The sequence below is a fragment of the Cygnus olor genome, chromosome 2 (genome assembly GCF_009769625.2).
Source record: "Cygnus olor isolate bCygOlo1 chromosome 2, bCygOlo1.pri.v2, whole genome shotgun sequence".
Classification (NCBI taxonomy): domain Eukaryota; kingdom Metazoa; phylum Chordata; class Aves; order Anseriformes; family Anatidae; genus Cygnus; species Cygnus olor.
The window spans coordinates 5,568,675-5,594,308 of record NC_049170.1 but is presented as its reverse complement, the minus strand read 5'-3'; the positions used below and the strand labels follow the sequence as shown (position 1 = coordinate 5,594,308).

General features: G+C 52.3%; 1 protein-coding gene and 1 long non-coding RNA gene across 3 annotated transcripts in view; both read right to left on the bottom strand.

Moving 5' to 3' along the window:
• Positions 1–14,868, bottom strand: part of OXSR1 (oxidative stress responsive kinase 1) — an 87,248-nt gene extending 72,380 nt beyond the window's left edge. Inside the window, exon 1 of one of the 2 annotated variants that reach the window (XM_040546751.1) lies at positions 14,607–14,868. In XM_040546751.1, the coding sequence (XP_040402685.1) occupies positions 14,607–14,676 (70 nt within the window). In that variant the 5' untranslated portion in view covers positions 14,677–14,868. Of the gene's footprint in view, positions 1–10,657; positions 10,940–14,606 lie in introns of those variants that run through there. The other variant, XM_040546752.1, reaches the window with a different exon arrangement.
• A 2,440-nt stretch (positions 14,869–17,308) lies between these two features.
• Positions 17,309–23,368, bottom strand: LOC121065287. Its single transcript, XR_005816970.1, has 3 exons — positions 20,220–23,368; positions 19,266–19,431; positions 17,309–18,053 (listed from the first exon to the last, which is right to left on the bottom strand). It is a non-coding gene; the product is annotated as an uncharacterized LOC121065287 (long non-coding RNA).
• Between the last annotated feature and the right edge of the window lie 2,266 nt (positions 23,369–25,634).

Below are 25,634 nucleotides of genomic sequence, written 5' to 3'. Positions count from 1 at the left end.
CAAACCTCCCAAGGACTGTCACTGAAGCCCCGTTTCCCTGGGCCATACACATCTCTGGGCCTGTTCTCGAGCGACCAGCAGAGCTCCGGCCCAAATTCTCCTTTAGGACTGCTCAAATCCACCTCCAGCCTTCGAGGTTATCACGACCAAAATCCCTTTTCTCATCCGCAGCCACCCTCGCCGTACCCCAACTGGCACGCAGCGCTCAGCCTACGGGAGGATTACGGGGTGATTTCGGTTGGAAGGAACCCCACAGGCCCCCAGCCCACTCCCCTGCTGGCAGCGGAGCCGTGCTAAGTTCAATCAGGTCCCCCAGCAGCAAATTCGGTCTGATTTTTGATCAGACACCCCACAACCTCTCTGGCTGTCCCTGTGTTTGACCACCCACACCGTAAAGCTTGTCGTATTTTTTTTTTCCCCCCCCTGCTCTCTAAAAGACTTTCCAGGGTTGCAACGTGCACCTGTGGCCTCCTGCGCTTTCCCTGTGCACCTCGAAAGGGGTTTGCATCTTCTCAACTCCCCGGCAGCCAGCAGAGGACAAGGACATCCCTCCTTCGCCTTCCTCCCGGGGCTGAAGGAAGCCAGCTCCCTCAGCCAGCCCCTCCATCACGTTCCCGAGCCTCCCGCAGCACGAGAGCAGGCTCGGGCTGAGAACGCCTCTGCACAACCCTGCCCTCTTCTCCCACCGCCCCCCGGCACGAGCCCCAGCTCTATTTTTAAGCGAGAGCTGGAATCCATCCCCTGCTATCGGCAACGAAAGCTGCCCGTGACGCGGGCACGGCTTGATTGTGGCCCCGGGTTTTCCTCTCGTGAACGACGCGCACACAAAGCACTTCGCCGCGCCGGCGCTCGGGGCCAGGCAACAGCTGCCAGGCTCCAGGTATCCAGCTTCAGGTGAAAAAAATAATAAAAATTCAGTTTCAAGCCCTGTGGGCTCTGGCACAACCTCTCAAAGGGTTTCCCTTACACCCTGCTGCTCACTCCGAAGAAATACGCTGGTGATTTTACAAAAACACAAGGAGTTTTGGCATGAGATGCGTCGCCAAGAGCCCAGCAGCAACCGTCAGGCACCACAGCTCGGATGGAGGCTTCCAGGAGAGGCAATCCTTAACCTGTGGCAGAAAACCAGAAGCTGTACGCAGAGAGGGAGCCCCAAACACACCCTCCTTACGCTCCTTCCCGACACGTTTCCTTCGCCAGACCGAGAGCGTGCCTCACCTCGACGGGATGTGCCGCTCGAGACGCCAGTTCCCCGTGCAGCAGCAGCTGGGAGCGCACTTTTAAGAAGGAAGAGCAAGGAGAATATTGCCAGGGTGCTGCTGCGCGCATTGGACTCGGAGCATTTAATCCTACGACGCGGAAATCACCGCTCCTTGTGTCTCCTTGCTCCTGAAACGCCTCCAGCATGGCCAGCGCGCATCTATCCCCTTTTCTTTCCGTTCGTGAAAGCAGATGAGGAACAGGACCAGCCACGTACACCCCGCGATGGCTTCTAGAAAGGAAGCTTGCACGGGAGGTGCTGGAAGATCAAGAGAAAACAGCGTGAGGATTTCGGCTTTTGGTTATTTTTTAGAGCTAACAGCACGACCCCGCCGAACCACCAGGGTGCGACACGAGCTGAGAGCAGTTCTCCTGGCCATCGAGTCCCCCAAATACCCCGGGGTCTTGGACGAGCCGTTTCTCCTTGCCGTTTCTCCTTGCCGTTCCTCAGCACGGCTCTCCCTTCTCACAGATTTTCCTTTCTTCCCAGAATCCTGAAGGAAACGTTCAGCTTTCGCCAACGTCTGGAGGGGACGAGAATCAAAGCGCGGTTGTACACGTTGGCCTTGGAGATGTCGTGGTCCTGGGGTCCTTTTCTTCCCCAGGGTCCTGCCCTAAGTAGTTTAAGAGGTCAACGTTTGGCTTTTAAGCTCTCAGCCACCAAAACATAGACCCATGGAAGTGAACAACGCACTTCATGCCTCCTGATTAGCCTCGGAAGCAGCGAGAAGACAGCGGTTTGCTTCGCTCCACGTCTTCGTATGGGATTGGAGATCTGTAACAGGAACACCTGGGGAACCCCTCACACCGAGGTCTCCAGGTCTGACATCAGGGGTCCTCGCTCCAGACGACACAGACAGGACGCCCAAAGCCTCAGATGATTTATGAGAGCCTTCACAGCTGCCAGCGCCGGCCCAGGAGCTGCAACCACATCTCTGGATGTTTCCTCACGCCAAGTAGCCGGAGGAGCTCTGCTCTGTGGTTGCTCGCTCCAAGGACAATACAGGAACGAAACAAAGGCTGCGGGACTGAGAACAGGGTTTCTTACGCATTCTGCAGGAACGCAGGGCAGACAGGGATCTAATTAAACCAGAAGTCAACCACCGGATCACAAACTCAGACTGATGGAGCGTTAGCGGGTCTGCTTGCTGGGAAGGCGAAGTTCCGTTTTCCCCACCTTCTCCAAGGTTTACGGTGCAAGAAGAGTCTTCTCTCGAGGAATGAGCTTCTGAAAACGAGCTAGCAAGAAAGCCTACGTTCAAACTTGCTGCCAGCTTGGCATGGGGTGGGAATGGTCCTTACTCCCCAAGCAGGACTTTTCAAAGAGACATCGGATGCCCTGGCACAAGCCCCAGGGCTCAGGAAAGGAGAAGTGAAGCGGCGTTGATGGGTCCCGAGTACGGCCACAGCTCTTCAAACCACGTCCCCACTGCCCGATTCCTGCTGCTGAACGGATGATCTAATCCACACGGACACTGCAAGCAGCATGAATAAATCCAAGGGGAACTCATGATGGGACACAGACACATTCCCAGCACCGTCACGGAGGGGACAAAGAGCTGCGCTCGCCCGCACCGAGGAGAAAGCTCACGCGGGGAAGTGCCTTCTGCTCAGCGAGCGCTGTGGGAAGAGAGTCACAAATGTGCCCAGTGCCAGAGAGAGGTTACAGCCCTGAGCCCCCAGGAAGGTCACTGGGTGCCTGCAGAGCCGCTCAGAGGGACCCTGGGCACCGCTGTTACACACTGATGGAAACCGGGAAGGGGAAATTCAGCTGGTTTTGTTCTGTGCCCGTTTGGAAAGCCCGTGGGGCCCTGAAGCACCAATCCACGGCTAAGAGATGACCAAAAAAACCCTACAAACCCCCCCCAGCAAGGGGAGCTCCTCTCCCACAGCCCCGCGGCGCTCGCACCCACCGCCGGGAAGCTCCCCGAGCCGCAGCAGCACGGCCCCGCGTGGACTCGGCGCGCCCTCCTCCACCTCGGTCACGCTGCCTTCTGACTACACCGGGGGGAAGAGGTCGAGTAGAGGGAAAGAAACAGTTAATACAGAGAAAGGAGGAAACAAAACATCTGTCACAACAAAGAGCCACGAGGAAAATCCAAAGACAAAAGCGGATTTAACACAACAGTTGTGAGGGAGCCAGTTTTAAGGTTTAGATTGGGGGGTGGAGGAAAAACAGCAAGCCCCAGTGGCTATATATATGTATCGATATGTGTATATCCCAGCACGTTATATGGAGTGAGACACAGACATACCTTCCTATCTTTATCTCACACTATACAGTAAGACACTTGCACTACGTGTGTGCAGCAGCCCTGCAGGCAGGCGTAGCAGCCCAACTCTCACACTTACACGAGAGCTTCTGGGAAAAAAGCTCAAAAAGAACAACTCGACCCCACCTTGAAGACATTACCCTTTGCACTTCCCCGTCCTCGACGTCAAAACCCCACGTTACCCCCTACGGGATGGCACAGCTCACGCCTCCAAGGCGGCACAGCCACTGCCCCTTTGCTCTCCCCTCGAGCAGCTGACGGCTGTGAACGTTTCGCTGGGTTCCCCGCAGAGGTGAGTGTCCGCGCACCGAGACACGACACAGACTGAAAGGGCAGGCGATGTGCTCAGGCACGGAATTAGGAACAAACGATCCCTCTGTTTCCCACCAACGTGTCTGACAGCTACAGTCTAGACCTTCTAATGAAGGAACTGGCAGGAGGAACGGGACAAAGCCGGGTCACTACTTGGGAAATGCTGCTTGTTTCAGTTAGACCGCAGGTGCGTCTCGGTACTGACCTCCGGGCATTTTAGCCGGAGCCCACGCAGTCTCCAATTCTCTGCAAGCTACAAGGCCATTTATTTCGAACCCCGTTCACGTACGAAGGATTTCCCTCTAAAACACAATTCCGCGTTTCCCCAAAGCTCGAGAATCTCCCCTTCGTCGTTTCCCATCAGTACCTGCAGCAGCCAGCTCGTCCTCCGGCACTAATCCTGCACGTCCAAAGAACTTCACAAAATGAGAACCACGTTTCCCAAACTCGCCTGTAACACATGAAACAGCCCAAATATTTGAGCGGGGTGTGAACTTGCTGACAGGGAGCTACTCCCCGTCTCCAGAGCTCTCGCTGCTGACAGTGCCGCTGGGACACAGGCATTGTGCTCCGAGGGGTCGGAGCCTGGAGGCCTCCAGCGGTGTAACCCCGTAAAGATGGGGCTGTGGTGCCAGCATTGTTTTAACGTGCTTCCCCCGACGGTCCCTCCGTCCAGAAACACCCAGCGCTGCACGTCAGGCTTACCGCCCCGCTCTCGAGCTCAGAAGGACGAAGAGAAGCCCGTACCCGGTCCCTTGCACCAACTCCAGCAGCATTTTTAGAGCCAGCAGCAACCGCCTGGCAACAGCCACAGCTTGGTGCATCTCCCCGTGGCCCCAGGCTGTAAAGAAATGGGTCTGATTTATTTCTGAACCGCGGCAAGACCTGCCTGTGGTAACTGCACAACTCCTTGCCGAGGTTCCTGCAGAAATGGAGGGAGTCTTGGGGACATTTCTGCCCCACCTTGTTCCCTGGGAACTCTTTTGATTTCTAAGGCCCTGAGGACAGAAAACCATCACCCGCGTTCCACCTTCGGGTAATCCTCACGGACTAAGGGTGCTTCCTCCAACGGGTGTAACATCATTTTGGGCAAACAGCTGGCCTGGCGATATAACACAGGGCACGACTGGATGGAGGGCGAGGAACAGGAGCGGCCACGTGAAGCCTGTCAGCCAGGCACCCGACAAAACCCTCACCCAGCCCCTCTGCTCCTCGATTCCACCGCTCACCACACAAACACCCGCCGGACGCCACGAGGAGCCCGGGCCGTTTGGGGAACCACCCCTGGGCCCCCTTTCCCCAGGCCAGTAACCCCAGGAAGCCCCCGGGGTCAGCCACACAAGCCCCGCGCGACCCGCGGCGTTTACTTCAGACGCTATTAGCGCGCCTAAATTAGATTTTCGGTTTCAAACCAATTAGACTCATTTGATCGGGCGCCAGCATCTCTGGCTAATTTAAAGGGCACCGCAGCCACGCGGCGCTAATTCCGCGCGACGGAAAGCAGGGCTCAACCATCCCACTTCCAAACACAGCCATCTTCCTGGAGCGGGTCGAGCCTTCCCTTTTAATCACTGTCAGTTGTCTTCACGGTGCACACAGCAATGTAAATATCGTGCTGGCTGTCAGCGGGTATTACCGAGGCTCGAAACGCAGCCCTGGTGCGGGAGCCAAGCCGGCGTTCTCCCCCTTCTTCCCTCCCAACCTCTATCTCTGAACTCTGTCTCAGCCGTAATTGTCGACCGCAGAGGATATTTTATTTGGCCTGGGATCCACTGAACAGAACAATCTGCCTGCACACGGTGCAGATGTTTGATAGCACAGTGGCTATTTTAGGTAAATAAGCTTTTAAGTATCTGCTACGTCCTCTCTCGAAGGCTATTATCCTTTCTTTTCAGGGAATAGCTCGATCTAACGAGCCTGTTCTGCCTCTGTCAGAGCGGTCAGCAGCCCAGATTGCCATTTCTGACCAGCGGGCCACTCTTTGACCACCAGCAGCGGGAATCTTGGGATCTGGGCAGATACCTCAGGCTGCCAGCCCATCAGGCTCTCAGCTGCCCAAATAAAGACTTCCACCGATGAGTTGTTCCAGAGGAAAACAGTCCACGCTCCAGCCGCCTTTTCCAGAGAAGCACAGTTTGCTGGGAGTCCACGCCACGTATTTCTGAGCCGCTAATACCAAGGTAGTTGTCAGGCAGCACTTGGCATCCCCTGCGAGGCTTTTTACTGCCGTGAAGGTATGGACGTGAAGGCCTCAGCTTTCAACGTGCGCGGTGCACCAACTCACGAGGTCAGAGACCCAAAGAAGTCCACCTCCTAGGTCACTTCTTGGTGAAGTTCTTGCAGGTGAGGGCAGAAAAGACGCCAAGTTCCCAAAGGCCTCACTTTCCACTGGCACGTCTTAAGGACTCGCAAACCAGAGGACGTTTGCAGCCGTCTGATGGCGCCTGGCCGTAAAGCGAGCAGCAGGAGCCAGACACCGAGCCACAGAGCGGGCTACGAAGAGGCGGCTTTGCTCCTTCCCGCTGTCGCGGGGAAGCCGTTAAGCAGCTGTTTCACGTGGCAGCGACAGGGTCACACGGAGATTCGAGTGGTTAATCGAACGCGCGCCCCTAATCCCCCCACGCCCCAGTTCAAACCCAAGCATTCATTAATTTGCTACAGGGATTATAGGATTCGGCGTCTGCAATAGCAGGGAACTGGCCGCCGTGACCCAGGGAGTCCTTTCGAGCCCCGTCTCGGCGACACAAGCGACAGTCGCTTTCTGGTTTTGGTCTGAAAATTGACGTGATGAAATCCATCCCGGGGGATTTCGCAGGAAAGGTGTTCACCCCGGGACGAGAAGCGTCCTCTTTAATTTACGAGGTTTCAGCCATCGGGACAGCCCGACGTCGTGCTGCCTGCCTCAAGCTGGAGACACCCGAAATGAGGGGTGCTGTTATCTGCCCCACTCACCTCGACGGCTCCCAGCTGATTTTCTTAGGAAGAATATTCTGCAGGTGCTCTCATCAGCCATCAGCTTGCTCTCCCTCCTCAAACGCCACCCTTTTCTACTACTCTCCGCACCCTTTTCACAATTCCCTCCTCGGAGAGCTGGAATTAACCCCGGATCCCAAGAAAATGGATTTGTAACCCACCGAAGACCAAAAATGAGCCTTAAACCTGATGAGCCTTAAAAAAATGAGCCTTAAAAATAAATAAAAAAATGAGCCTTAAACCTGACCTAGGACAAAAAGCAACCGAAAGCCTCCCACGCACACGCGGGCAGAGGCCACCACAGCTCCCCGCGCTCACATCTCCCCAGCAGACTCCTCGGTGGGGGTCCCAAGGGCCAAGTGCCACCCCGCAGCCTTCGTTCCCAGTCCCGGGGCCGGGATGAGAAGGGAAGGAGCAGAGCATCCTCCCACGCAGCTTTATTAATAGCGAGGTGCTAGCAGCAAAAAAAAAAAAAAAAAAGAGCAGAGCTGGTGCTGAGATCGCCAATCAGGGCCACAAAGCAGTGCCAATTCTGGCAAAACCCGAGGAGAATTTACCACGATGCGAGTGGATCACTGAAGTGTTTCAGCTCCCGCTTCTGTGTTTTTTGTTTATTTATTTATTTTTTTTTTACAGCTGCTTGGACCTTTTCTCTCCAGGACGAATTTACACAGGCTCATTTCCTGCCCGAAGGAAATACTCGTTTGGGAGACTGCTATAAAGTCGGTGCAGCACAAAACGCAGAAGTTTCAGAAGTGAAATAATTTCCCCCTCCTCTTAAAAAAACAAACAAAACAAAAACCAGTAGCTCTTGAGACATAACGGATGAAAACTGAAGGTTGGCAAGCAACTAAAACCTCCTTCACGGGAGCTTTTCTGTACTCCAGCAGAAAGGCAGTTTGATTTGACCAAGTCATAAGGTGCCCAACGTGCTGTTTCACAAGCACGCAGCATAAAACTTTAATGGATATACGGAGGGAAGTTCCAGCTAATTTGATGATTTAGTAAAAAGGAAAAAAAAAAAAGTGAATCAGTGCTGTGGCTTTCCTCTGCGTTTCACTCGCAGATGGGATTTGTGAGGCTTTTACGGCTTGCCGAAGACAGCCGTCCCCTGCAGACTTCTGAGCGTGCAGAACTGAAGAGGTCTACGAAAGCCTCGCAAGGCGAATTAGACCCCGGTTCGGTAGAGGTCGATGCATGACCAAGTTTTTTTTTCAGTGTGGAATTTCTCTTGCTTGCACACACACACAAAAAAAAAAAGCTAAGCAAAGAAGTCTGCGTGCGGTGACTCACATCAGGAAACAATGATCTTCGAGAACCTTGGGGAGCGGTGAAAGAAACGGCTCGAAAAAAATGTTGCTGGATGTTGTAGCTATTGTGTACGGGGGAAAAAAATAGAGGATCCTTCCAGTTCACGCTTCGGATCACCACAGATCCCCACCTGCTTGAATTATCTGGTTAGAAACAAGGGATCCTCAGCCTGGGATGCCTGACCCAAGAACCCCATCGGCAGTGTTTGAAGGCAGAGGATGGACACAGACATCCCAACAGAGCAAACCTGCAGCTGAGCGAATCCCACACCCGCGTCGGTCTCTTCGTTTGTGTGTGAGAAATGCTGAAACCACACCACTGACCACGTCTGGTACCTGTAACCCTATGAACTTCAGCCATATTTATATTATTTGGCACACTGATTTTATGTTACTCACACCAGACAGGTTTGAGTTTGTTGTTTCGAAGGCTCCCTTCACCAGCATACACTTACTTTTGCCTACTAGGGGTGCCACATCTCTCCCACTAAAGGGTGACCCCATAAAGACCCCGCAGCGCCCGGCTGGGACCCGGCCCTGCCTCCGGGACTTCCCGTGACTCCAGGCAAGATGCTCGGAGCTCCGTTTGCCAGAAACGTCCCATCCGCGCTCCTCGAGGTGAAGTCCCGGGAAGCCAGGCTCCGTCGCCGCATCTCCGCTCGGCAGGGAGCGCAGGACGACAGGCGAAACTCGTCTGGAAAGCGCCAGGACCCTGATATTTCGGGGATTTTGCAACGCCGGATTCCAGGGCTCCGCAGCTATTCTTCTACACCCACAGAGCTCTCAAGTCTGTCTCTCCCTATCAAGAAAGTTCAATGACGCCCAGCTTACGAGCGCCCCGTTCGCATGTCCGCAGCTGAATTTACTGCCGCGGAGATTTACGACGGATAGCGTCCATTTGAAGGGAAACCTTCCAAGATAATTTGACCAAAACGCAGTGGTTTCTCTTTTAAGTAATTTGCTAACACAGTTAGCAACCAGCGCCGCTGCCCGTCATTTTAAAACAGCTCCAAGCTTCGGGTAAAAAGATTCCATCTCCAGCCACCAGCTTGGTGGGCAAGCTGCTAACGCTCCCCAATAAAATAGCCGGGGCCGAGGTTAAAGAGCCAGGAGGCCTGGGGAGAGCTGCTCCGCTCCGAGGGCGCAAGCGGCAGAAGGAAGAAGCCCCCAGGGCAGGGTTTTGTCAGCCTGGGCACCCCCCAGGTGTGCTCAGCACCCCAGCGCTGCCAGGTTTGCCAGCTCTAGCCGAGGTATTTGGATTAAGGCGAAGCTGCTTAAATGCTTTTCCCGAGGAGCTCGGGCGCTGAACGTCAGTCGGCGCTGGAAGCAGCTGCCGTACAGAAAGCAGCCCCGGGGAAGTGTGAACTGCTTCCACGTGTAACACCTCGTATGGGTTTTGGTTTTTTTTTTTTCCCCTTAATGCCCCAGAATAGCTGAGAGCAGCGGGATCTGTCTCCGCCCTCCCCTCCGCTCAGCGGGGAAGGCTGCCACGCTGCTCCTCTAATAACCACGGACTCCTTCCAGGCAGCCTCCTGCACCGACGCTCGTCTTTTTTGTGGCCTCAATCTGCTTCCCCGGGGCGTTTGATCCTCCGTCGGATCCGGGGGCACACAGCAGAGGCACCACGCAGGGGGTACGCACGCAGCAGAGGCGCCGCCGCCTGCTTTCCCTTCCCAGGGGAATGACGCAGCTCGGCCCCGCCGGTATCAAAGGTCTTGGAGGAAAGAGAGGTGCCAAGGAGCGGAGGGAAGGCGGTGGGGATGCAGGAGAAACCCGCCTACTGAGTCACCCAGGAACGGGCAGGAAGATGCACTTAGCCATGCCCAAGGAGCTGAGGAAGCCCAAATCATCCACGTCGGTGCCCGAGCAGACCAAGTGCCACGAGGGGCTGCTAGCAAGCCAGTTACTTATTCCCAAGCAGAGCTGCGTCTGCCCAGGATTAATTTTATGCCAGCTTTACCGTAATGCGGAACGAGAAAAAGGCTTCTGCACCAGCTTTACGTGGAACAAGTTGACGGCGAGCACACAGAGCCAGCATTTCGGTGCCTTCACCCGCCTGAACGCTGGGAACGTGCCGCAGGAACCCGTTTGTCTGGCCGGGCTCGGGGGGAGGAGTGGGAATCCACGAGGAAACGCTAAACCAAAACGTATGGCACCAAGACCGAAGCCTGAATGCTCGATTTAGTTTCCAGGCAGTTGTATTTTACAGAGCGCACCGCGTTTTCTTGAATGGGTGTAAAACAGTTAGGCGTGGGGAACTGGCTGCAGCTGGCACGGAGGACTCGTGGGTAAATCAGCACCAGGCTTCAAAACAGAAACCTAAGAAGTTATCACTGGGCTAGTATCTCCCATTTCGCCCCCGTCTGACCATACCGGGGCTTCAGCTGTACCTGGGGAGTACTTCCAGGCTGCTCTGCCTTCAGGGGCTGTGCATTCACTATGCGAGATAACTCCCGAGCACAGGGTGAGCACAGGTACGCTGATAAGCTCGCCGCTTCCCCAAATTTTAGCTCTCAAGTTCCTACATACCTGTAAAAGAAAACCGCTCCCACGCGGGCGTACGTGCGCTCACGTGTACGGCTCGGGGAAACCACGGCTGGAAAACTACCCGTTAAATTGCAGAAGAGCACGGCGTTCACGGACAAAACCCAACTCTCAACCACAGTCATTAAAAAAAAAAAACAGAAAAAAGCTAATCGTTTAGTGAGTCTTCGCTTCCATTTTCAGTGTCGGCTTGATTTCTGAGGGGAGAAGCAACTCCCCCCACATCTGCTCGCCCAGCCTGCGTCGTCCTCACGACTGCGAAGGAATCTGTCGGGGGAGAAAGGGCACAGGAACGGAGCAAGGGCGAATTCCCAGCGCTCGTTTATCTCCTGCTTCTGGCGCAGCCTGTTCGCGGCAGAGAGGATGCTCCTAAATCAAGCGGCCCCAGCCAGCACGGCTCTCACCTTCCCGAAAAAAGCAGCAAAACGAGAATGACCCAGTTCCAACCCACTCCAGCGCTTCCAGCAGGAGCTGGGACGCGAGGGAACCACGTGCGCGCGTCTCGGAGCGGCACACGCAGCATGAGGTCTGCTTATTTATCTTTTTTTTTTTTTTCCAACCTTCGAAAAGAGGATTGCCATCGTTTGTATGCGGGTCACACTCGGAAGACCACCTTCACAACCACCCAGACGGGCTGCGTGTTTTGTTTTGTTTTTCTTTCAAGAGGAAAATTCAGCCATCTCCAGGGCCGGCACTCATCCGCCGACCGTGCGTACGTCCCACGGAAAAGCTCCACAACTTCTCCTCTCCACCCACCTCCCTTCCAGCCTTTTTGGAAGCCGACGTCTGGCTCCGATCCCGCGCACGGCTCCTTCGTTCAGCGTAACGTAAGGGATTTAAGCCTCAGGAGGCGACTCGGCAGTAACTCCCCACCACTAACCAGGCGTAATAAACGCAGGCGTTAATCCATACCTTTATAACGGCGTGAGTCACCTCCGCTGCTGAGTAATAAGGTTTTTATTTTCCCCTCTTGGTATTAGCCCGAATGAGGAGGGCAGTTTTACAGGAGAAGTTCTCTCTGCAGCTAGAAAACGTGCTCTTTTATGCCCGCACTGGAACAGCGCAGAGCCCTCCACGCCAAAGGAAAGCCACGCGGTGCTATCTGCAGGCAAAGGCAGCCCAAATGAAGGACTTTGGCTGCACGTGGATCGCCCTTTTTCTGAGGTGGGAAAATGCCTGAGCTGGTAACCCACTGAACGGCGGGCTCTCAGCTTAAAGAGAGACCTTTTCCATCGGGAAACAAAGTGAAATCCTTTAAAAGCACCGGCGCAAGGTTCATCCCTTCCCACACCGGGTCCTCTCTTTGTTCCCTGCCGAAAAGGGCTTTTACGGCTCTGCACGAGTCAAGAGAGCTCAGAACCCCCCCCACGCCCCGAGGCTTCCAGGAGACGCGGAGCAGCCCAGCTCGGTTAACACGGTGACATTTTGTCCCACAAATCATATACGTGCTAGGAAACTTGCGCCACCTCTCCATCCAGGCCGCTGGCAGGCACGGCGATGTTTGAAGAGAGTAAAGTGGGGGGGGGGCAGAGGGCGGGGATGGCGAAGTTAAAAAGAGAAACCATATGTTTGCAATCCACACGGCGCGGTGCGCGCTCCGGCGTGCCAACGCGAGCCTTCATTGAGCAGATGACATCCAGAAACTCGCCTCGCAGGACAGGGGAAGGAACGAAAGGCTGCCTGCCCGGCTGCCGCCCAAGTTCGGGGAGCGACCGCGGGGCTGCGACAGCTACGTCCCCCTCCTGAGGATTTGGGGCCGGGGGACGTGTGGTTTTGGGCTGGGGGATGCGCGTTTTGGGGCTGGATATGCGTTTTTGGGCCGTAGGATGTGCCTCTCCTGCAGCAAGTTCTCCTAAGAGCAGAAGGACGTTTGCACCCCCTTTGTTCCCACCCCGCTCCGCTCCCTGGCTACAAAGAGGCAGCTCGGCTCGCCCAGCCTTGCACGCTGAACCCCAAATCCCCTCTTCGGTGCTACCAGAGCGCCCCTTCATGCCATTTGGATGCATCCTACACGCAGGGAACGGTCCCCTTCCTGGGGATCTCGGAGCCCGGTGGTGTATTGCCCCCCTCCTGCTGCTCCAAGGGGCTGAGCATCGTCATCCCCAGGGCGCGTTTGGTTTCCCAAAGGGCTGATCGCACCTCCCTCTACAGGGGGTCGAACCCTTCCTAAACCTCGCTGCTCCCGCCGAGCAAAGGGAGAGGACAAAGCCCGACCCCAGGGAGCAACAGGGACTTCCAGAAGGATTTCCCCCCCTACCCCCCCCCCCCCCCCCAAATAGCTTCAGTTCCTTCCTACTTTTAAACAATGCCAAGAATTTAATCTCGTAAAGCAGCATTTTCCCCAAACTCTCCCACCCTCGCTAACAGAAAGCGAGGCTCCCCGTTAGGCAGGGATGCAAGGCCTGGGCACGACACCACCACACCATTTATAAACTCCAAATAAAAGCAACTCCACAAAAGCCTACGCTAAAAATTAACCCTCTTTCCTACAAGCCCTCGGCCGGGAGCCTGCCCTGCCACCTCCCGCTTTATTTCCTGCCCCGGGAGAGTGACAGGAGAGGCACTGACCTCACGCTCACCTGTGGCACCACCTCGGCCGGGTCACATCCTGGCCCTAAAGCGGCTTATCCCTCAAACAAACCCCCCGACGAAATGGTTGGGGCAGGCAATAAATCGGTACGGCGGGGGGCCTCGGGTAAGCGCGCAGTCTGATGTGAACGGAGAGTGGGGGAAAAGAAAAAAAAATCATTTAATGGAGAGCAAGGGCTGGGGCCTCGAGCCGAGAGGACAATGAATGAAAATCCACAGCGGCAGCAAAAGGCCGGGATAAGAGGCTGGATGGCGGCGCCGCAAAAATCCTGCGTCCCCCCATGGGACCGAAGCTCCGAAGAGGCCAGGGGCTGCATGGGGAGGAGGCGCCCCCCAAAACGAATGGGGGCTGCTCGGGGAGAGACGTGGGGTTTCCTTCCAAGGCGCCCTCAGGCCCGACGTGGGCAGGAGACGGAGGGGTGAGGGAGCACCCCCCCTTTGCACCAACCCCTAAAGAAGGGGGGCACAGGATGGTCTTGGTGCCCCCAAAGGAGGGCAGTGAGCCCCCAGGGGCACCCCTGACCCCCAACCCACCCCATATCTCTGCAGCAGGGGGCAGACCCACAGCCCCGCTGTGATGCACGAGGAGTGGGGTGCAGACCCCCCCCCAAACCCCTCCTCCCTTTGCAACGAGGGGCAGACCCCCCTACAAGACACCTCCCTCCCAGCAGGGGGATACCCTCAAAAAGAAAAAGGCTTCCCAGACACCCCTCCAACACACATCCCGCAGAAACAGGGGAGGCAATCCCCCCTCATCCTCCGCAAAGTAGGGGGGGCAGCTCCCCCTCACCCTCCCCAAAAATTGGGGGAGGGGGTAACTCCTCCTCACACACACACCCCCAAAATTAGAGAAAGGGCGCAGCTCCCCCCTTACACCACCCCAAAAAACAGGGGAAGGGGGCGGCTCCCCCTCACACGCCCCCAAAATTTAGGGGAAAGGAGCAACTCTCCCTCACACCACCCCCAAAAATTAGGGGAAGGGGGCAGCCCCCCGTCACCCCCCAAAAAAAAATTAGGGGAAGGGGGCAGCTCCCTCTTATAACCCCCTCAGAAATATGGGGGGGGGCAGCTCCCCCCCACACACACACACACCCCAAAAATTGGGGGCAGCTCCCCTCACCCCAAAACAGGGAGGAATCTCCCCCCCCAAAAAAAAAAACACGGGGGGCACCTTCCCACCCCTCTGCGCGGCGCTGAGAGGAAAGCACAACGCCCCCCACACCCCACAGCGACACGCGGGGACCCCACAGCCCCCCCCTCCCTCAGCCACGGGGGGGCTCCCACCCCCCAAATTTCGTGGGTGCCCCCCCCAAATCCCTCGCGTTCCCCCCCCCCCAATCCTCACCGATGACCTCCTGCAGCTCGTAGTCATCCTTGTTGATGGACCAGGGCAGCGCGCTGGGCTCCTCCGCCATGGCTGCGGCCCCTGAGGGCTGAGGGGACCCCTGAGGTACCGGGGGACCCCTGAGGAGCGGGCGCGGCCCCGAGCCCGGCCCCGCCGCCGCCTCCCGTTACCGCTGGCCAAACTTTGCCTGCTCCCTCCACCTGCCCATGCCCAGAGCGCCCTGACGTCACCCGCCGCCACGTTCGCCCGCCGGAGCGGGGAGGTGTCGGCGCCATCTTGAGCGCGGCGCTTTCCCCCCCCCCTTCCTTTCGGTTAATCCAGAATAAAAAAGGGAGCCGCCGCGGTTCGCTTCGCCGGTGTCATTTCGGAGATAGACGTCGCATGGAAAGACCTGGGGGAGAAAGTGGTAGTAAGGTGTGGTAAAGACATGGAAAGGAAGGGTGGGGATGCCACACACAAGATGGCGGCCACTCGCATCCTCCCCCCTCCCTCAGAGAATAGGCGGGAGGATCGTCGTGCTTAAATTGGACTTCAAGCAGCGATTGGCTGCTGGCCGCTGAACCCGCGGTTTCTATTGGTGGAGGGGGTTGTCAATCGTGTCTCGTCCTTCTGCAGGGTCCTTGCGCCCGTGGGGCCTTCGGGTGGCTGGGGGCTGCCCTGAGGGGAGGCAGCCCTGGGCAGGCCTCAGGGTGGGCTCTGCCGCGGGTGCCCTGGATACCCCCTGTGTTTGGGTGACAGAAACCCTCCTGGTAGGGGGGCACACATTGCTTATCCACCTTCACGCAATCCTAGAATCATTAAGGCAGGAAAAGCCCTCCAAGATCATCTGGTCCAACCATCCCCCTACCACCAATGTCACCACTAAACCATGTCCCTAAGCACCACGTCCAACCTCTCCTTGAACACCCCCAGGGATGGTGACACCACCACCTCCCCGGGCAACCCGTCCCAATGCCTGACTGCTCTTTCTGAGAAGAAATGTCTCCTCATTTCCTACCTGAACCTCCCCTGGTGCAACTTGAGGCCATTCCCTCTAGTCCTGTCACCAGTTACCTGTGAGAAGAGGCCGACCCCCAGTTCCCCACACCTTCCTTTCAGGTAGTTGTAGAGAGCAATGAGGTCTCCCCTGAGCCTCCTCTCCTCCAGACCAAACACCCCCGGTGCCCTCAGCCACTCCTCACAGGACTTGTGTCCCAGGCCCTTCACCAGCCTCGTAGCCCTTCTCTGGACACACTCCTGGGCCTCGATGTCCTTCTGGTCTTGAGGGGCCCAAAGCCGAACACAGGATACCAAATAAATGCCAATTTTTGGTGACCTGCGTGTGTTGTGCATGAAAAGCGATGGCACTGCCCTGCCTGGGCTTGGTCTGGGAGCAGAGGGACATGTCAGCCCTGAGGCCCAGCTGGCTGCATGCAGCAGGCCCCACGGCATCGCCCACCTCCATTTCATCCCCACCCTGGCTTTGGGATCCACATTCCTCAATTAAAAATAGGGCCGGGGGTATGAAGGGGTCAGGAGGTCTGGTTTTCCCCTCCCCGTCTCCAAAGTCATGCAATTCTAAGGTTTCCCGCTGCCAGGTGTTTCTGCAAGCTCCACTGAATTTCAATATTCGGTGATAAATCCATCCCCCTTGCCTTGTAGTTGATGGCTCAAAAGTCTGTAGCTGAAGCACTGGAGATCTGGATACATGCAGTGTTAAAAAAAAAAAAAATGAGGAATATGGGACTAACTGGTACCAAGAACCCACATAGGCCGCTGTCTACATATTTAGGTTTAAAATGTTTACAGTTTGGTGATTTATTCTTTACTGACATAAAGCAGATTCTTTACTGACATAAAGATAGCTCTTGCTATTGCCAGGCATAGTAATATTCATCAGGAGAATCTGGCAAGATTTGGGATTTCTGTGTCAGGTTTCATTGTTCTTTGCCAGTCACTGTTCTTATAGCTTGACAGGAGATGCTACTGTGAGGCAAAGAACATCAGTTACACATATTTTTAGCTTATTAGGACAAATTCCTGAGATGCCTCTGATGAACCAGGCTTTGTAGAGGGCCATAGCACCCTGCCAAATGCATGGTGTGACTCCAGTTTTTTCACTTGTGCAACCTAACACAGGACAACATCTCCTTCTTTCTAGTCTTTTTCTGTCCTACAGATGCAAGAGGCCAACAGGCCCATCTTGGTGCAGTTTACAGACACTGAACAAAGATGGTCTCTGTCCATAAGGCAGAGCTTTCAACTTAAAAGCTGTTCGTTTTTCCTACTTGTCTGCATTAAACATGCCTCTGCCAAGCAATATTGCGTATTTGCTAAATATGCTTTAATTACTGCTTGGAACTGTCTCTCTGATCTTTTAACTATGTTATAAAAGCAGTTTTTGTAGCAATTAAAAGTAGGTTTTACCCCAGAGCATGCGCTCAGGTGGCCAGTGTCATGTTTCTGATAGTAACAGCATGTTAAAAAAGGATTTGAGCCAGGCATCAGCAACAAAAGAAGACAGAGGCCCTGATCCTGAAAGTATTTAAGCGCGTGCTTTAAGCCTTTCTAACCACAGTGATACATACGCCTAATTTTACCACAGTGTTTATTTAGAGTCAGAATCATATTTTGAATTCTCTTGGTTTAGGTAGAAGAATCACCGCCTGAAGGCAGCGCTAGAGCTCCTATTGAATTAGATCAATGGGACAGGATTAGGCCCACGATGAACCCCGTTCTTTATGAATTAGCACGGGCTTTGATCAAAATTAAAATCTGAAATGTGAACTGACAAGACCACCAGTGGCCACTTGAACGTATACAAGTGAATGGGGTATTTTCACTTTTCAGGTCTGCAGTGAAATACGCACGTCTATATATTTAAACCAAAATCTCTCATTCGTGTAAAATCTGGATCCCACAGATTTTGTAATATTTTTTAAATGACCATTTAATGAAATTTTAAATGAACATTTTGGATCCCTCAAAAGTCAGACGTTGCTGTTGCATTCATTCACTCATTCGTTCGTTCATTCAGCGAGTTGTTTCAATAGCAGTCTGATGAAGGATGAAAAAAGGGAGCTGTCTTCCACGAAGATCTTAATCCTTAGCCCACTTCACACCTTCAAGCAGCACCTTCTCCTGTTTCACCATTAACATTCTGCTCATCCTACTTTTCCTGATTTGCTGTATTTTGTCTGTCTCGTGTAGGTTGTAAGCTCTTCAGGGCAGAGGAAATGTCTCTATTTATAAAACAGCCTGTGAAGTGGTGCTGCTGAATCAAGTGGTTTGTTGTAATAACAAGACATTTTAGTAGAAATCTGAAGTGGAAAAACAGTTTCCTGTGTATCCACCTCCAGGCTTTAGGAGAGACCGAGAAGTGGAAAAACTCCGGACTTCTTTCAGGTAGGAAGGCTGCAGGCCAAGGGAAGCTCTCACACTTGGGTTTCCCGTACTTTTTGAGTGAAACTAAAATAAAACATTGCAACGATTAGAGCGGGCAGTCCCCACCTCCCATTGATTCTGCAGCTCAAAAAGACTTTCTTCTGACACCCGGGGCACATGTTCCTCATCGACATGCCCTGAGCCTCTGGAGGTAGCGAGAACAGGCAGGCACACACACGCATGCACCAAATGCTCTCATTCTCGTAAGGCACATGGTTTCCTGCCTTTGTGAGCCAATGACTTATTGTTTCAATGAAACTTACTGGCACTACCCAGCCCTTTGCCTTTTTTTTCCATTCAGGTAATACTGGCTATCATAAAAGTGATGTTTAATGGATAGAGTGGTGGTTCTAACATTCAGTGCACAGAAGTTACTGCCTTTAGTACCTGTAAAATCTGCGATGGTTGGTAATACATTTTATCATCGTCATAAGTGCAACCATAAATAAACTTCATTTACACTTGGATTATAGAAAACGAGTCTGAACTCGTTCGCTTATCAAGGCATTGCAGATTTCATCTTACTATTCATGCAGCCTCTCAAATAGCTTCTTTGCTTCTTGGTACGGCTGAACTTGAAGCCGCTCTTTCAGAACAGTCATGCAGAGGCATTTAGTGTCACAGTTCAGTAGTGTTTTGGGCCACGGCATTTACTGCCACATTTCTAGTTAAAAGCTTTTTAAGGCACCATAAACCGCTGTTTGTAAGTGACTGTGCATTAGCTACCACGATTCCTACAAACAATAGCAGTTAATGTGCTTATTGAACTGCTTGGTACGGGCACGGGTTACTAAAGCAAGAGGAAGCCCAACAATGCCTGTATTATTGCATTCACAAGAGCACAAGTGTGCATCTGCAAGCAGAATGCCTGACCTTGTTTCCCTGCAAAATTTGCCTGCTATTCTCTCTTCGTGGAAATACTTTCAGGTTTATTGAAGGAATCTTCCTCATTAAATAGCAGCTGGTTATTTAATAAAGAACGAGGTAGCAAAGGCAGGCGTGCACATTGTCTCCAGGTATTTTTCATGGCATTTTTGCCCAGGACCGTGCAGTGGAGTAAGGAGGAGTGGTTTAAAACCCTCCGATTGGAGAAAGTCTTTAATAGTAGTTGTTTTCAAAACATGAGCCCAGTGCCAGTCTAAACCACACCGACAGGTTTTCGTAAATGGTCCCGGGTAGCACCAGGCACCTCCGCCCCACCATTCACTGCCGGTGAGCTAAGGCATTCAAACTCACCTCTGAGGTCACTTTGAAGTCAAGTAGCTGAAGGCCCGGTTCTAACAGGTGGATTCTGGTTCTTACAGCGTGTGCACTGAAACCAAATTTCGCTCTGCAAACACACTCCTTATCCCATCCCACTGCCCCTCAGCAGAAACGCTGCACCGTTCTCTCACTTCCTCCACTGAAAGATCCCCAGATTTTAAGCATTAGGAAACAAGCAAAGAGCTTATGAACAAGACAGTTTTTTTCTCCTTACTCTTTTTTCAACGTTTATGCTTTTTTTAAGTGTACAAATTGCAAGCCAATTAACCTTCTAACAAATTATAGCTTTGCTGTCTCCTTTAAATCTAATATAAAATTGATGCTAGGTTTAAGAAATAATCATGACAAGATCTTGATTACCACATACCTGAACCACAATTTAATAATCAGTTCTTGCCCTGTTCTGGCTTACAGCAATGCTGTGTCTTTAAAGAAGCTGATGAAAGACATTTCTCTTGCTCGTACTTCCTTAAACCCCAGGAATCTAGTTGTCTCTTTGGAACAGCTTATCGGGACAGAATGGTTTTCCCACTGGCCTTTTCTGTGGAGGCTAAATCAGAAAGCATTTGCTAAACAGCTGAGCAGGACAGGGGGAATAAGAATGTGTTTTAGAGCTTTTCTCTTCTTCATTAAAAGTGCAGCATAAGTCTGATGCAAGCATCCAAACCCTGCTGCACAAGTGGGTACACCTGGACGGACTCCTCTTTTGTAGGATATGAAGAGAGGCCAAAGATTGTTGGCTCTGTTACGTCAAGCATTGTGGGTGTGCCTCTATTTAAGACCATTTCAGACATTTTATTATTCAGCAAAACTCTTCTATAAAAATACAGATAAAACTCCTAACAGAAATCAGCTTAATAATGCCAGATCGCCTCCTTGCCGCTTGCTGTTGCAGCAAAGAAGTCCTGAGTGTCCCTGGGTACTCACATCGTATCTTGAGGGCTGGTCGTGGCAGGACTGAACAAAGAAAGCAGTCTCTGGGGAGAGACACTGCTGCTTTCAGGTGATACTGTATGGATATTCTGGCAGCTGGGAGTGCCCAGGCCAAATCTGCCCCATTTACAGCTGGCAAACTTTGAAGAAATAAAATAAAACATCTTTTGTGACGTTACGAGGAAGCAAGATGAATTCACTTTAAAAGGCAGTGAGAAGAGAAACCCTAGAAATAGAAAAGATAGGGCTGAATAAGATTTCGTTTATTTTTTGCCATCTGGGAATGAGAAGTGTAAGGGAATATTGTTCTTACCCTTATAAATGGATGATATCTTCTTGAATCCAGCTACGCCGAGGCCAAGCAAGGTTAGTGGTTCACATTAACAGATTCTAATGACATGAGTTTACAATAATAGTTTAATGGTTCAGTGTAACAGTGACTCATTGCTTATTACTATGTCGATAGGAATGTAAAGAGATCTCATTTGAAAAAAAAAAAATCTGTTTGGATAGTTCACATCCTTTCCTCCCTACTCATGAATTCCTATGTCACTGACTGCGGGCTGCCAAAAATAGGATGGCTTTTTGTGTATCTAAAGTCAAGGAAAACCTAGAATCAGGGAGACAGTAGGAGGATCCCACTGTCCTTACAAACAGAGCCTTCAGGAAACATTTATAGTGAAAGCTCTCTGAGAGCGCAGGAGATAGGAACTATCTAAGTAAAAGAAGGTATTTTGCAGGAAGAAGAAGAGTTAATGAATGCCACCAGCTCTCTACTTTGATATTTTGCATCGTGGGGATGTGAAGATTCATGTCCCCATCAGACATAGGTTCAACCTGTACTTTTGTCTTAGAGAAACTGCTCCATTTCAGCAGCAGGAGAGGAAGTTTCAGGGAACAACTCAGGAGAAGCCCTGTGGACTGACAAGGAGCCAGAGAAGAGCCAGAAGCGTCATGTCATCTAAAATCCGAGGCCGTTTTGCAGTTGCATGCTCTTGCTGAGGTCTGTTTGGATCCCCGAGAATCTGGGAGTTGACGCCTTGAGCATCTTGATGTCTCGGTAGTGAGGAAAGCACTCAAACCTCCCCAGAGAACAGAGAAATGGAGAAGGAGGCTCAGTAGGAGTCCTTTCATTTGCAGTCACCTGAAGCTGTACAAATCGTTTAAGTAGGAGAAGGGAACTGGGGAGGCACGAGCAACATATCTGTGAGTTAAATGCACTACCGTCACCACCCCTTTGGAAAAAAAAAAACCCGCATGGCACCTCAGAAACAAACTGCTGAAGTGTGAAATCAGGCGGCAGGGAAAGCTGTCATAGAGGATCAGAAATTGATTTAATAGAAAAAAATCGACTGCTGCATAATTTGTGCAGATTGCTAGGAGAGAGAGAGAGAGATCCACGGCTCCTGAGGGTTTAACTGCGCGCACCGTCTGGCGAGAGGTGCAGAAAGCAAGATTTCCTAGCCGGCAATTCTACGTGTGCTGAATGCTTCCTCTTCAATACCCAACAATTAAAATCGATGACAAGATGCTAGGTAACAAAAGAAAATGACTGATCAATATGCATGTCTTGGAGCTGAAGAAAAAGCCGCCTGCCAAGAGCAGCATGCTGATGAGGCGAGATTTCTGAGAGCTCAGAGAGGAGATCTTAAAAGCTTCCATTCCCAGCGCTCGATAAAACAATGCAGCTAACCAGATGCCAGACGCAGTGCTAGGAGAGGTTAAGTCACCAAGGAGGCTAAAGAATAACTGTTAGGAAAAACAGGGGATATTCATTTTTAGAGGAAATAGCTTTGGAGTGAAAGCCATGATATTTCTCTTCTTTGCCTTTCTTTCGAAAGATCTCAAAAGCCCGTTAATGATACTGAAAAATTATGTTTTTTTAATACCCGTGTGAGGTTTTCAAGATGCTGACACACTGACATTTTAAGGCCAATGTCCATTTTAGTCCTCAAATTTCCAGCAGATTTCCGAAAATGTTGCCCTAAAGCAGCCCTCATTGTTCACCGTGGCTCGGGCAGGACGGGGACCAGCACGTGGATTTTCAGGTTCATTTACCCACTTTTCCCATCTTAATGTCACTTTTTGTTTCCGAGGCGACGGATCACGGGCTGGCACACAAGCAGTTAAACACCTCAGGACTTGCGGCTCCGAAATCCGTTCTGCTGACACCAACAGAAGGCGAGCATAGCTGCAGATCGGAGCCAGAAAAACGCTGCAAAAAAAGTTTGTGAGAGTTCACTTTGTCGTAACGCCCACGTAGGCCTGAACACGTTTCCTCCGAGTCCATACTTTTCACCCTAAGGGGTGGATAAAGACCCGTTTTATCACCTCGGGGGGTTGATTTCATCAACAAACCCCATTGGGTTCATACCATGGAGCCCTCACGTTCTTACTGGGGGTTCTTCTCCCCCGGGTCCTGCACCTCCTGGCCTGTCGGCCCCTCTGCTCTCGGCGCAGGTGAAACAAGCAGCTGGCCGCCGTACGGGTCAGCAAAACCCACTGACCTTTTCCCCCGCAGGCTGGCACCCGGCCTGGCACATTCCTTTTCTCTTCCTTCACGTGACTGCACGGTCGGGCTGGGAGCAGAACGAAATCTGTCCGGTCTGGGCCAATCTGCGCGCTTGGCAGTCGAGGAAACCCTGGCACGTTTCTCCCAGCGCTTCCGTGCTCCCTGCCACCTGCCACCCGCGTCCTCGCCCCCCAGGTCTGCCGGGAAGGGGAGGTTTGAAAGGGCGGCACGGGGCGGTCCTGCTGCCCTCAAAAGCAGCCCTGGACGTGGCACGCGGCTGTCCCCGCTCCACAACCAAAACCCAGTTAACCTAGGAACCGGGGGGACGGGATTTGAAGCCCCTCCGCTGGCTGCCAGGCAGGAGGAGCACCAGCCGTGGCTGGTGGGACGTTCGTGCTCTGAACCCGGGGGTTTATCCCGTGCAACACAGGGCGTAATCATGTCCACAACTTGTGCACCACGAGGGGCATGTGTGCAAACCATCTCGTCCAGCTCAGCTGCAATAAAATGTGTCCGGGGGGCAGGGACAGCCCAAGCCCCAGCTCCATGGGCAGGAGCAGGATTTGGGAACGGCGCCTTGCTGAGGTGGGCTCTGCAAGAGGAACAGCAAATGCGGTGTTTGTAGATGAGACTTCACAACCGCTCAACGCTTCACTACGGGTTCAATCGTTTAAAGAATTACCGAGCAGCTCCGCAATGGCTATAACAATATTCCTCCTCCTCCTGCCTGCAGATTTTGCTTCAAAATAAACAAATGGCTGGGCAGGGCGTGATAGCGCTTATCAGGACATTCAGCCAGGTTCAAAGTCATCTCAAAGTCCTGCTGAGCATCAGCCGAACCACGAGCAGTTGCCCAGGAGTATTTGTACACAGCAAACGCCTAGATGTCTAGGAAAACCCGATAGGTCTGACTGAGGTGCTTCAACTCGATGAGCGTGCTTTCCAGCAGCGCGAGCCTCGTGGGGTTTGTTTCTTTTCACTGCCTTGTTCAAATCCGTTTCCAGGATGATCGAACATTTTCCCAGCCATTTCCTTGCGTGTTTTCTTCCCTGTGCTAATTTGCTGCCAGTAAATGTGCCCTCCGGACCAAGCAGTGCCTCTGTCGTGATAGAAGAGGAGTTGCTCCATCGGGGCAATGCTTTAGCCACCACCCTCTATCCCAAAGCTCAGAGCATTTTGGACAAGCTACCGAACGTCACCAGGTAAATGCTGTCCTCCAGAAAACAAGGGGATGGCGCCGACATTCCTGCATCAGAGCTGCAAAAGGGAATGAAATAGAAGTTCCTTCTGGCACAAGAAGAATGGCAGAGCGAAAGGAGCTACCACAGCCCTGACCCCACCGGGCTCTGAGCTACGCTTACACTTAAATACAGGCAAAAATCCCCCAGATAGCCAAGTGACACAACATCACATTGAAAGCGAAGGGATTCCAGTCTTCCTGAGAGGGAGACTCTCCTATTTGGCTGTTCTTGACAGTGATTTCTACCTGGAATAATAAATTCTGGGATGATTTCCATATGCCTGTGCACACGCTGGCTTGCAGTGGCCGTAGCACGGGCGTTGCTTCACAGCCTTTGCAGGGAGCAGTACCTCAAGCGGCTCAGCATGTGGCCTCTCGCGATGTGAAACACAGCTCGTCCTTGGCCTCCAGAAATGCCTTCCAAGCAACATTTCTCCGATTCGACGATCCTTCGTCTTTTCCCGTGGCAGGGCCTTGGCCCAACAGCTGCTGCGTTCGTAAGTTATTTCCCTGCTTTGGAGCCGCTCCAAGCCGCCCGCCTAAGAAAACGGAGCTGGCAAAATCCTCCTGGTTGCTGCAGAGCGACGCAGTCCTTGCCAGCATCTCCAGAAAGGATGCGGAATCTGAGGTGAAAATCCAGCATCCCTGCTCCCTCTTGCTGCTGGGACACAACCATACCTCTCCCCGTTCCAGACACGGCCAAAAGCCTCCACTGAGGAAGCTTTTTAGGCAAAACAAGAAAACGAAAAAGAACCAGCCCATGTTATTTCCCACTAACACTTCCTTTTGAGACCCAGGACATATTTTTCCGATGCCCAAGAAGGAGGACACTCAGCCCATGGGGTTTTTCTGCTTTATTTTACAATGTTTTGTCACAGGTAGCAAAAGTTTGCTCGTAAGGAGGAAAAACCACAGAACTGTGGAGTATTTTCTGAATGCCTAGACAACATAGATGCTTTTCTAAAGATGCATATCAGGATAGAAAGTAATATAAACGTATCTGTATACATATAAAAATAAATGATTTGGTATTAACAGATTCAACGAGGACAATTTCAGGGAGGGAAAGAAACAAAATTTTAAAAAAATCATCATTTTTTAAATCTCTTTTTTCAAGGTGTTCAAAATGTTGACCTTCCAATGAGCACCACGGAGGGGAAAAGGGAACCGTGCTGCCACTGAACCATGTTTACAGTAAGTGCATTTTGTCATTCACAGACATCACACTTCATAAAGTCAGTGTGCCAAGACAGATATAAAAATGTCAGAAGTGCATAAATTGGATTTTACTCCGAAAAGGATACACACTTAAACCACGTATTTTACATTTTAGGGATACTACTCCACGGTAATTATTTTAACCATACAAATTTTAACCGCTTGTAAGAAAGCAGCATTCAGGTAACAGCAATACCTGCGTTGCATCCGAGCCAGGCAGCCAGAAGGACCACGACACAGGGAGCTAGGTGATAACCACACCTAAGCACTGACATCTTTCAGAATTATTTGGAATTTCTTTACTGGAAGTCTGAGGGTTTAGAAATCCACCTCTTGTTTTTGACTTCCCTTCCAGAAGCAGCACTTTCCCCGTTCAGCAGTCACCAGGTCATTTATTACAAAGCTGACACTTACTCTTTTTGCTGCTGTTGTTTTTCCC